A 12738-nucleotide genomic window follows, 5' to 3' on the forward strand; every position below is an offset into this window, starting at 1 on the left:
TGAAAACACCTAGATCTGATAGATTTGGGAAAGCTTGGATCTCAGTAAGTAATAGCATCTCAGTTAGTTATGAGTGGCATGGATTTCTTTTGGCTTGTTTGAAGTCCCAAAGTGTCAGTAAGCAAGGTTAGCCATCCATCTGGGGATATAAATGACATTTTCACAGACTGGTATTTGCTGACTGCACAAAGATAGACTGAATTCTAATTACAACTAAGGAAGATGGTTGGGGGTTTTCCTGTTTTACAGCTCTTGTCTCTCATTTTACCTGTAAATTTAAGACCCTGACAACTTAGATTCAGTATTGCTATTGTGTCCTAAAGGTTCTTTTTTTTTTTTTTTTTTAAAGATTTTATTTATTTATTTGAGAGCGAGACAGTGAGAGAGAGCATGAGGGAGGAGGTCAGAGGGAGAAGCAGACTCCCCATGGAGCTGGGAGCCCAATGTGGAACTCGATCCCGGGACCCTGGGATCACGACCTGAGCCGAAGGCAGTCGTCCAACCAACTGAGCCACCCAGGCGTCCCCTAAAGGTTCTTTCTTAAGTCTAAGCAACAGCTTCAGAATCTTAACAGAGATACAATATATTCCTGGAAAACATCCAAAAGCAGATAACAGATCTACTTCCCTGAAGATCATGATCCTATCAAAGAAAGGCAGTAAGTACAACTGCTTTCCAGTAATTCCTTCCTCCACCTTAATAGGTTCTTCATCTGGATGGTATACCGGGAGGAGCCAACCGTTGCAACCCAACACGGAACAACCCAATCCTGGGGAGGACCTCACAGCTGGAATTCCCAGGAATGCCTCCGTAGGTAATATTAAACCTGAAGCATGTCACCTAAGCCCTCACAGCAATGCCTTTCATTGGTTAATGAAACCTACGCCTTATGTGTACAAATGAAATAAATGCTTGCAGTGCTTTTCAGTACAGCTAGCAAGTTGTTTAACAACAAGATAAAGACCCAGGAAATGTATGAAAATACTCAGCCTAGTCATCCAGTCAGGCTAGAGGGTAAATGCTCCCTGTGCCCTTTGCTCTGACTGGAACTGGAATTGTGAAGGAAGCCATCTCCTGCCCCCCCCCGCCCCCTTAACTGAGAGAGACAAGATTAAGCAGACATTGGAAATACATAAAATATAAAAGATGGATGTGGCTGGGTTCCTGTGCCCGTCTGACCTCATCCCCCACACATCGGATCACCTCTAACTGCCGCCTAGACTAGGGAGACAAGGGTCTGGGGTCTTGGGTCTCTGAGAGTATTTGGCAGTGAACCATAATAACCATTACACCCAAAGCCACTCCGAGGAAAGTTTTTTTTTTCCTGTTTCAATTCATATATGTAATTTTTTTCCCCAAATGAGTTTTTACCCTGCACAGTTTTTAACCCTACCTTTCAAATGTAATATCTGCCGTGTCTTTGAAGACTCGGCGTGTTGGAAGGGCGGGGGACTTAAATGGAAGTGCCCCTAAATTAAAACCAAATTTTGCTACTTTGCATCTCAGAAAATGCGGGGTTCCCTGCCCTGGTCCGCATCCCATCTGCCCCCTCCCGCTCTGGGTGGTCCGCTGCCCGTGCTGCACGTGGTGCGCCGCGGGGGCCCGCGCGGGGGCCAGGAGTGCCAGGTGTGCTCCCACGCCGCGGGGCGAGCCGCTTTTGCAGACTGAGCCCCCGCGTGCACGCCCGCGCCCCCGCCCCGCGCCCTGGCCCCGCCCCGCGCCCGCCCGCCCCGCGCGCATTGGAGCCGCAGGCTGTCGCTCCCCGCGCTCTGGGGAGGGGGCGCCGCCGGCTGCGCTCCTGCAGCAGAGGGCTGCTCGCTGCTGGTGCGACCCGGGCTTCCCGGGCTGCCTGGGCGCCTGGCGCCAACAGCGGACATCCCCCACCCCCCGACGTCGGCAGCAGGGTCGCCAGGAACCCCGGCGCAGTCGGTAAGTGAAGGAGGGCGAGGGAGTGGCGAGGAGTGGGGCCGGGGCTGGGGTCCGGTCCGCTGGCCGCCTGCGCGGCGGGGTGGGATGAAGGTCCCCCTGGACACCCGCAGTCCTTGCCGCCAAGGAGGCCTGAATAGGAACCGGCAGGGGTCGTTCGTCTGCCAGAACCTCCAGCCCCGCGACCCTCGTCAGCGGTGCCCACTCACCCTCTTCGCTTTACAGCTCATGCTGGCAGCAGGGGTGGCGGGGACCGCTTCTCCTTCCTTACCTCATTTGCGGGAACTGTGATTTGGGGTTCCTGGCCTTAATAACTGTGCAGATAGCCTGAAGCCGCGCTCTGCTCCACGCCCCCGGCACTTTCCTTTTCGAGTACTTGGTCTTGCGCTCCGGTTCCTGCCGCTAGGCGCATCCAGTCGGAAGGAGGCGCCTTCCTCCGGGTGGCAGCTTGGTGGCCCGCGCCTGGCCCTGGGAGAGAGTCACAGCTTTCCTCCCGATCCTCCCGAAGGGTTTGCTCTTGGCCTCCGGGCTTCTCTGCTCAAGGGGAAAAGTGGCGTTAGACATGCGACTCTGTCAGGAAATGACAACAGGGACTTTGAGATTATCGCGACAATGAAAGTACCCTGCAGGTTAAGAGCATCGTTTGCACGCTAACGTTCTGCAAAGTTTTGATGTTTACAGACTGTATTTTCCCCATTTCACTTAGGTTTTTGTTTGCGTGTTTGTTTGATTTCTACCGTAACAGACGTTCAAGTGAGCTTCTCAGGCAGTTGTCTCTGGGCGACCCAGGTTAACCTCAAATAGTACCATCTTAAACATGATCTAATTTCACTATTTCTGTTGTACATCCTCCGGTTGGTAAAAACTGTCAGGTGCTGAGAACTCCAAGACGTGAGAAGACTTGGCTTATGGAAGCATTGTGTGAGGACGGACACTGTACAGTGTTCACATTTTAGGTCCATCGCTGTTCTAGGATAACTTTGTCTTTCTGTCGAGGCATAGCGTATGTAACTGCCAACCTAAGGGAATATTTACTTAGATCATAAACTGATTTCCTGAGTTCCAGTCCCTTTTGTGGTTCATAGAATCAAGAGCTAACCAAATACACCTTCAGCGCTGAAGGATTTACACAAAAACAGTACAGGGAGAGTCCCCTCGCTTATTTTAGGATATACATCAACAAAAATTAATATGGCTTTTGTTAGATCATCACCTCACATCTGTGTTCTTTGGTGCTGTCATACTATTCTGTGGATCAATTTTATGTTTATATATAACTAATCAGTTTGCCACTTGCATAGCTTATCAATTATATTTGGCTTTCAGATTAGTTCCAGAACCGAGAAAACAAAATATAGAGCATTTCAAAAGCTTTATTTTAAAATAGCAAGAATTCAGTCTAGTCTTGGTTCAATTATGAGTTGACGGGCTGCCTTGTGGGTTAAAGAAAACAATTAAAAATTTTTTTGACTAGTGAATCTAGTGCAGATTAGTATCTCCAAACAATTCATTTTTCTGATAAAACTCTAATGCCTACTTTCCGAGTCTGGGCTTCAGAAACAGGCAATCTAGTTCAATCTGATCTGTTACCTACTAGTTGTATAATTCAGGCAGGTTGTTTAACTCTCTGTGCCTCAGTTTCTTCCTCTGTAGAGAGTGATATCACCACCTACTCATTTTATAATGTGGGGAAGACTAGAGATGTATGTAAAAGTGTCTAGCATATCCTAATGCACAGGAGTTGCTCAGTAAATGTCAGCTATTATTATCATTCACTCTTACTGGCCTTCGACTATGTGCTCATGGAAAACATTTGAACAGTAGATACTTCGCTGTCAAAATAGCTGAAAAAAATGTCAAAATTATACAACTAAATTTAAGAGGGGAGAATGACAGTGATGTTAAATTTCCCAAGAGTGTGTATGAAAAGTAGCACCTCTCTGATGGAACATACATTTTTAGAACAGAAACCTTATGGTATAATGGAGAGAACATTGGAAAGTCAGAGTCTTCTGTTCTAACTCTGGCTGTGACCTTATCTAACTGTAATGGCTTTCGGCACCCCAACTACCCACTCTGGAGTTCATTTTCTTCATCTTGCTGGACTTGAATGATCTTTAAGATCCTTTGCAGCTGCAGAATTTGCATGTAATAAAAATCGCCCTAGCTCTCTTACCACTTTGCCTTTCATTGTTTTGTTATTGTCCTCTGTTTGTTAACTTGGATTTGAACCATAAACATCCATAAAGACAGCACAACAAAAGGATTGATATTGGATTTGCAAGTAATCCAAGTTGAAGGGTTTTTTTTGTTTTTTTTTTTTAAGAATTTATTTATTTATTTGACAGAGAGAGAGATCACAAGTAGGCAGAGAGGCAGGCAGAGAGAGAGAGAGAGGGGAGGAAGCAGGCTCCCTGCCAAGCAGAGAGCACGATGTGGGACTTGATCCCAGGACCCTGAGATCATGACCTGAGCCGAAGACAGAGGCTTAACCCAGTGAGCCACCCAGGCGCCCCAAGTTGAAGTTTTAACAAAGAGATCAGAGCAAAGTAGACTCACATTGTAATCTTTTTTATATTTTTTATTCTGCAGTCATTTCAGTAGATTATTAGATGGGAAACGTTCTTGGTAGAACAATATACATTCAACTGAAATCTTTCTGTAGGAAACAGTAGGCTGATGGTGAAATAAAATACACTCTTTTTTCTCTCATCAGGTTGGTCCTTAAATAAAACAATAATCTATCCAGTAAAGGGCTTTCATGAAGAAATTAACGAGAGAAATTACAAGTAAGAGAGAAACTAGGAATTGTACATTGAAGAAACCACCTAAAACAACTGTATGGAGTAAAACAAAAAGAGTGAATACATCTGGAAGAAATTTTACTTAGTATATTTTTGCCCACCTTTTTGTCATAAAGGCTGCTAAGGAAGAGAGAATATAGTTTTCTAGAGAAAGAACAAATGTGATGTAAAAATGGAAACCACAGTTTCTGAAATTCAAGTTGAAAGCAGGGATGAGAAGAGACCCACAGAAGTTAGTCCTCAAGATGAGAGGCAGGAGGGAAGATCATCAATGCTTTGCTTCAAGAGAAGAAAGAAAGCAACCAAAACAATGAAGCCCAGAGCTAGCTCTGAAGCTGCTGGTACGGCAGGAACGCGTCCCCCTGAAGCAGGAGCTTCCGATCAGCCACAGCCCCCAGGGGGGGCCTGGGCCTCAATCAAACGTCTTGTAACACGCAGGAAAAGGTCAGAATCTTCAAAGCAGCAAAAGCCCTTTGAGGCTAAAGTGCAACCTGAAATCAGTGCTGAGGATGCTGATCTTTCTAAGAAAAAGGCCAAATCTGGACTTAAGATTCCCTGCATAAAATTCTCAAAAGGAGAGAAAAGAAGTAATCATTCCAAGATTATAGAAGACTCAGACTGCAGCATCAGAGTCCAGGCAGAGGCTGAACATGTGGATACAAAAGCTTCGGCCCAATCAGATGAGCAGGCAACAAAAACGGAGTTGCCCCGGGATGTAAGTAAAGACAGCTCCAGGAAGGGGGGTGATGAGGTCTGCGAACCAAATGTGAGCAACAGCACAACTACAGCTGGAGAAAAAGTGATCTCAGTAGAACTTGGGTTAGATACGGGGCACTCTGCCATTCACCCAGGAACACTAATCCTTGAAAGAGATACAGAAATGATTGACGAAAAACAAAGTATTCAACCCCAGCAAGCAAGCCCACTTGAAACTTCTGAAACAGAACATCAGCCTCCAGTGGTTTCTGAGGTTCCTCCCTCACCCACAATCCCAGATCAGCAAATTGTGGAAGATGCCGGAAGCATGATCCTAGAAAGTGGACCAAATTGGGAAGAGGACGAAAGTAGAGAGATTGTAGCCAAAGAGAGTGAGCCAAAAGATACTGAATCGAGCCAGGAATCAGAGCTGAGAGAAAATGAGGTCACTGCAGAAGAACCCAAACCAGAAGAAAGCAAAAGAATGGAGCCAATTGCTATTATTATTACAGACACTGAAATCAGTGAATTTGATGTTAAGAAATCTAAAAATGTCCCTAAGCAATTCTTAATTTCAATTGAAAATGAGCAAGTGGGGGTTTTTGCTAATGATAGTGGTTTTGAGGGTAGAACTTCAGAACAATACGAAACACTCTTAATAGAAACAGCTTCTTCTCTTGTCAAGAATGCTATCCAATTGTCTATAGAACAGCTGGTTAATGAAATGGCCTCTGATGATAATAAAATGAACAATCTTCTACAGTGACTTAATTTCCAGATCATGGGAGGGGGAAAAAAAAAAAAAAGCTTCCTGCTAAATTATTTTGCATATTTGTGGCATTTCGTATTCAGTTACAAATGAGAGGTTATCATCTGTGGAATTTACAGGTACAGTTCCAGCCCAGAAGTGCTAAAGAATTAAGTATGTAAAACTCTCCTACCATGGAAGTGCAGTCACTTCTGGATTTTGGAGGAAGTTAGTACAGATCACAATGGAAGTGACATACGGGGAGTAGCTAAAATGACATGTGGAAGTTGGGGTGCTTAGGAGGAGGAAGCTGTATTTATTGAGCACTTATGGTATGCCAGAAACTCTTTAATATTCTCTGATGTCACAAAGCCTGGTTTCCTTTTGATAGTTTAATCCTGTGTATAGGTTAACATCACATTGGATTTTCAAAAAAAATTTTTTTACAGTGCACTTTTATGTTTAAAATGGTGAATAAGGTGAGCTATTTTTGTGAATGTGTGATTTACAGTTGTTATACTCATAGGCAGTAGTCTTACCTCAAAAAAAAAATATTGCCTTTTCCTAATTTCAGCAGAATGTGCATATTTGAATCAAACATGAGTGTTTTTCTTGTTTTGCTTAGATACCGTACAAAGCCATTCATAATTTATTTCAAATAGGCAAATAATTACCAAGTGTAAATGTGTGGAAATGGGCCGTGCATTTTCCCTCTCCGTCTTTCTGCCTCACATCCATTTCTGCATGGGGTCATCTGCTGAAAAGTTAGAGACAAAACCCAAAAAACTAAACAACAGCAACAGCAAAAACAGGAAGAGTGAAATGCTGTTTTCCATCCAGGAGAAGGCAAATTGCCCAAGTAAAATATGATCACAGATAACATAGGATTCACCTTGCAGGACTGCTTCTCTAGAGACCACTTTCATCCACCTCTCCCCAAAGAGGGAATTCATAGCCAGCCTGGCAGTAAAAGTCCCAGGAAATCATAACAACTTAGTGAAAATACTATTCACTTTTGACCAAGAATGAGCCAAATTCATGGTTGAACAGAAAGTGAAAAATTATTGTTAAAGCACATTGTATTTTAAATGTCAGTATTCTCTCGTTGTGCCTATGTGTCAACAGACACCAGTAACCTACATTTTACATGGTTTTGATAAATAACTTTTTCATCAGTATGTTCAATCCAGTTAATCCCTTACCAAAAAAAAAAAAAAGAACTTAATGTAACGACGAGAAGGGCTTATTTGCATTTTATCTGGTTATTTAAATCATCGATCTCATCAATGATTGCCATATTTTTTGAAAAAAGTAATTCCATTTCAATCTTTCTTTGTGTGAAATGGCCATAATACTATAACACACTTCCCTACCTCACAGGTAAAGATCCAAATTGTATAGTCCCCATTGTCTAAACTGAGGGATAGCATGACTCTGACAGTAGATAAAGTATAAAGAGCTTTCCACTCGAGTTGCAAGGCATTTGTTAAAGAGGATTTGTCCATTCTTGGAGAAAAGAGTGTACAATAGATGATTGTAAATGACCCGGTGACTTCTTGCATTATTTATGGATTACATATAGAAAGTATGTGCTGATTTGTCCTGTAGAACCTTCTTTGTTTCTTGCTGTGAGTACATCTTGAGACCTCTGGCAGAAAAACCTAATCTGACTTTGGAACTGAACCAAATAATGGATATTATTAGCAAGATTCTTTGCTGAAGTGCAAAATTATTCCCCCAGACTTTTCTACCTTCATGCCTATAACCTTGGGAGGAGAAACCCACAAAAATCCTTCAATTTAGCAACACAAACGTTTTCAAAACATATGACCCAAGAAATGAATTTCTTTTAGTAGTATAATTTTCAAACATAAAAAGAAGACTGCTAAGTCATTCTCCCTAAAAATACTCTTTTTCATTCACTGTATGTGGTGCTAATGGACTTGGATGGCTACCAGCAAATATATTTAAAAGTGAAAATTTTTAAAAAATCTGACCAAAGTTCGTGCATTTTACAGTGTTTTAAGGAATCCTGTCTTCATTTATTGCAAGAATGGCTCAAGCCAATATATGTGCATTGTAAGTTTTTCAGTAATCTCTCATGAATGAACAAGTATAGCACTTAGCAGTGATTGCAAATATTTTGGAAAGCTTATGCATATTTGGGAATTTTAAAAAGTTATGAGATAAATATGTGTAATTAGTTATTTTTGTTAAGATAAGAACACTTTCTCTGGTCCTGGGTTTCTACTTTTTTTTTTTCCCCCACTGTGGTTTGATACATATTTTTGGTTAGAACGTATAGTATAACCGATTGTTTTTTGTGATAACGCGTGTACCCTACCTGTATTCATTTTTAAGTGGTTCCTCCTTAATCTTTTCTATTGAAAGTATCTGGTGAATTAAATAAATAGGATTTCAGTCTGAAAAAAGAATCCAGAAATTAATTGGTCTCAGTCTGAATATACCTGCCACACAGCCAAATCCTATTCACATGAATTCTAAGGTGATCCAGATTGTTTTGTTATAGAAGCAAGCAGGGATCCAATAACTTGGAAGTCTCTTATAAAATATGTTTCATTTCAATAGTATTTATTTTAAGCAATTGGACCTTATATGCCAGACATTAAGTGAACATAAATAGGTCCCTATTCGGTTCATCCCCATTTGACATGATTAAAATGATCATTTAAAAGGCAGTTTAATAATACCGCATTAATTTTCATTTAAATTTGCTGTGATAAATGTTGCTTATAATGAACATTTTATTAATTCGCTGGGATTCAGTTTCCCTTTGAACTCAGCATTTTACAAGGTGGGTTGGTTTATTGGATACTTGTTAATTTTTTTTAGCGTATTATCTTCGCCCTTTTAAGAGCCAAGTGTTATTCACTTTGCTTTACAACCCAGTGAATATGAAAACCCTCTTCTATTTTATGTAGCACTAGTCACTTAACATTTTCTCAAAGTACTTTATAGGATATAAAAATAGTACTGGGTAACATTTAAGTAAAGGTAGCAGAAAACAAAAGAACTTTCAAACAGAAATTATGTTCCCTGCCACCACCTCCACCTCAAAGAATAATAAGTATGTGGCACAAATGGGATTCTTCAGAAAAGCTGTCTGCATAATTTTCTTTCAAGGTAATGCATTTGACAGCATGAAGTTTGTGATGATCTTAATTGGTCTACTATTTAGTGGAATCTGAGAAACCGTCGGATTTATTTCTGAGAGATTAACTTATTTTACCAGCGCCTGTGAAAAGCCATACTGCTAAAGGTCGTTAAAGACGGGGGTCATGGGAGGGCACCAGTCAAATCTGGCTTCTGCATGCAATCCAGAGTTCACTCTATCAACGTTTCACTTCAAGTTGCCTTACTTTTTATAGTTAAAGAGTTAATTTGCAGGCGGAGGGGGGGGTCCTACAGCAGAATTTTTAAAATAATTGTTAGGCTTTAGAGTCCATTGTTTGGAAAGATCCTTTTAATGTTAACTTTATTCAGATATGTAAAGTCTTCTAATTTCAACTGATACTCAATACGTCAGGGGTTGACTTTTCTGCCTGCCATTTGTACATTTTCTTAAGAGTCCTTGTTTATGGTTTCAGGTTCTTTAGGTTCAAATTCCTATGAGGTTTTATCATGTAACATAAAGTTTCTTATTATACAGAATTCAGAATTTCAGTCAATAGTACATTTTGTGGTACATTTTTGAAAAAAGTTCTTGTAATCCTTATTTAGTTACAAAAAATTAAACAGAAGGAAGCTACATAAAATTTAGATGTCCTGATTAAATTCAGTTTGGTTCAACACGTGTTGGGTATAACATATGCCCAACACTGTAAAGGAGACAGGCTCCCAGCCCTCCAAGAGCTCAAGCTAGGGAACGGCAACCAGAGGAACTAGGACAGGGATTAAGGTTAGGAGCCACAAGCAAGGCAGCATCATGAGTGCCATAGAGGAGAGAATAAAGAGGATGTGATTAATTCGTCTAGTGAGGGGAAGTTTGGTCATCTAAATACAGGGACAGTTTGAAAGCATTCCATTTCTAAATAGTTAAACGGTTATATTCACTATGATTTGTGAACAGGTGCAGAAAAAAGCCTGCATTATGTTACATATTTATAGTAGTTCTTTGTCTATAAAAATGTTAAGTGGATGAGCTATTATGAAAGTAAAAAATTCCATTTTGTAATTTCTTGTTAAAATCAGTACTCTATGACTGTGGATCAGATGCTAATATTTAAGAAATACTCTGTAGAAAAAGATTTCAACCTGAATTAATATATGTATGACTCTTAATATAGAATAAATGTTATAGTGGCTCATGTTTATTTTATTTTACATCGTCTAAGAGAAAGGTGATATATTATGTTTATTTCCTCAGAGTATAAAGGTCACACTGATGGAACTGTTGAGTTAGCACTACCAAGAGTTCTGCTCTGCTGTTTGGGTGCTAGACAGACTTTACAAAGACAAGCAAGCCTAAGAGAGCCCACCTCCAGCAGAGAGAAACACAAACACCTCGAACTTGAATTCAATTTCAGTGAACTAACTATCCATCTAAAGGGCGTATCTGACTGTGATGCCATCTATAAATTTGACAGACATGTCCTTGTTTTCATCATCTCTTGCTATGCCGGTAGTTGTCTTTTCTACATTATAGTAACCTATGAATTGTTAGCAATATTACTTGATGGCTTTCCAAATAAGCAATCTTCATATGAAAGTGCTTAAATTATTCAGATCTTATCTGCTAAAGCTGGGTGTTTCAAAAGTTCTCTGTTTATGAAGACACTGATTTTATGCCCCTAACATTGACAACCCCGTTTTTCCTGTGGCACAGTGCAATGGTAATAATTGGACCCTACAAAAGAATGTATTTTCCAAATTTTGGGACCAATGGCAAGTTGATCGTGTCTGGGGTGCTCAGTCAGTCGAGCATGCGGCTTTTGATCTCAGGGTTGTGAGTTTGTGCCCCATGCTGGGTGTGGAGGTGACTTAAAAAAGAAAAACTGGATAGGGTCCTAAAACTAAAATTTGTTCCAAAGCAAACTGTCTTACTAATGCACAAACTCTGTACATAAGCTTATTTAATATTTCACATCTTGCAGAGTTTTTTTAGTATATGTGCTGCCGAAGCGAGCACACATCTTGCAGAGTTTTAAAATTCTTATTAAATCACATCTTTCTAATAGATAACACTACCTTTTGCAAAATTTGTCCTCATAGGCAATTATGCTAATCCTTTAGACCCACCATAACTGCTGAAGTCTGGAGTCCCTGACCGCTTTGTGAGCACCTACTTTTTTTTTCCCCAAAAGCTTGAGAACATCGGGGTGGGGGGTGTTGAATTTTCTGAGCTTAGGAAAGAGTGACTGCAGACAGTCCCCAACTTAGCAATGTCCAGCTAATAACTTTTTGATTTTATGATCGTGTGAAAGCATATGCTTTCAGTAGAAACTATACTTGGAATTTGGGGTTTTGTGCTTCCGCAGACTAACACCTTGTGGCATGATGCTCTTCCGTGACCGCTCTCACCCAACCACGGAGCACGAGGGTCAGAAAACGATACACTTAAAACGATACACGTTCTGTACCCATACAACCCTTCTGTTCTTCACTTTCAGGACAGTATTCAATAAATTACATGAAATAGTCAATGCCTTATTACGAAATAGGCTTCGTGTTAGATGACTATTCCCAGAATAGGCTAATGTAAGTGTTCTGAGCTATATTTAAAGTAGACAGGCTAAGCTATGATACTCGGTGAATTAAGTGTCTTAAATGCATTTTCAACTTATGATATTTTCTTTTTTTTTTTTTTTTTTTTTTTAAAGATTTTATTTATTTATTTGACAGAGAGAAATCACAAGTAAGCAGAGAGGCAGGCAGAGAGAGAGGAGGAAGCAGGCTCCCTGCTGAGCAGAAAGCCCGACGTGGGGCTCGAACCCAGGACCTGGGATCATGACCTGAGCCGAAGGCAGCGGCTTAACCCACTGAGCCACCCAGGCGCCCTAACTTATGATATTTTCAATATGCAATGGCTTTATTAGGACATAACCCCGTCATAAATGGAGGAAGATTATGTGTGTTTGTACATGGCAGGTGACACTACACATCTGCAGAAAATCCTCAGCGAAGCTGGGCACAGGTGCCATGAACAGTTAAGGAAAACCTAAGTAAGTGGAGGGTGGTGTGGTGGCCCCCAGCCTAGAAAAATCCCAAACTAAAAATTGTCTCTGGCAATTCCAACTCATCATAACAGCAGTGGTAGCAGGGCCCAGCAGTTTCTGCACATTAGTAAAACATGATGCACTCTTCTATGACTTGTTTTGTGGCTAAACTCCAATAGGACTCTCAGCCTTGATGGTTTGTTACAGTGCAGTTATGGAGTAGAGAGTCAGCCTTTCACAGCTATCCTGTGGCCGTAAAACCCAGAACTTCTGCTTCTGCTCTCCTGGAGATGGGGAGCACAGGGTGACCCCAAAGCAGGTGCCATCATTTATGTAATTTGTCCGTGAAGCTTTTTTTTTAAGATTTCATTTAGGGGCACCTGGGTGG

The 12738-nt window shown here is 41.1% G+C and overlaps 1 protein-coding gene across 2 annotated transcripts; it reads left to right on the forward strand.

The window, feature by feature from the left end:
* Window positions 1-512: 512 nt before the first annotated feature.
* LOC111140014 (A-kinase anchoring protein 5) lies at window positions 513-10499 on the forward strand. 2 transcript variants are annotated; one of them, XM_022492410.1, is made up of 2 exons: window positions 513-814; window positions 4643-10499. In XM_022492410.1, the coding sequence occupies exon 2, from the start codon at window positions 4903-4905 to the stop codon at window positions 6190-6192; it is 1290 nt and encodes a 429-aa protein (XP_022348118.1). In that variant the 5' UTR covers window positions 513-814; window positions 4643-4902; the 3' UTR covers window positions 6193-10499. The 2 variants fall into 2 exon arrangements, with proteins under 2 accessions (XP_022348118.1, XP_022348116.1); XM_022492408.1 differs by lacking the exon at window positions 513-814 and adding an exon at window positions 1765-1929.
* Window positions 10500-12738: the final 2239 nt, after the last annotated feature.

The sequence above is a fragment of the Enhydra lutris genome, unplaced genomic scaffold, assembly GCF_002288905.1.
Source record: "Enhydra lutris kenyoni isolate GAN:26980312 unplaced genomic scaffold, ASM228890v2 scaffoldscaffold4, whole genome shotgun sequence".
NCBI classification, from domain to species: Eukaryota; Metazoa; Chordata; class Mammalia; order Carnivora; family Mustelidae; genus Enhydra; species Enhydra lutris.

Excerpts from the sequence above, each read along its gene's own strand:
- LOC111140014 (XM_022492410.1), top strand. The coding sequence starts at position 4,903 with ATGGAAACCACAGTTTCTGAAATTCAAGTTGAAAGCAGGGATGAGAAG.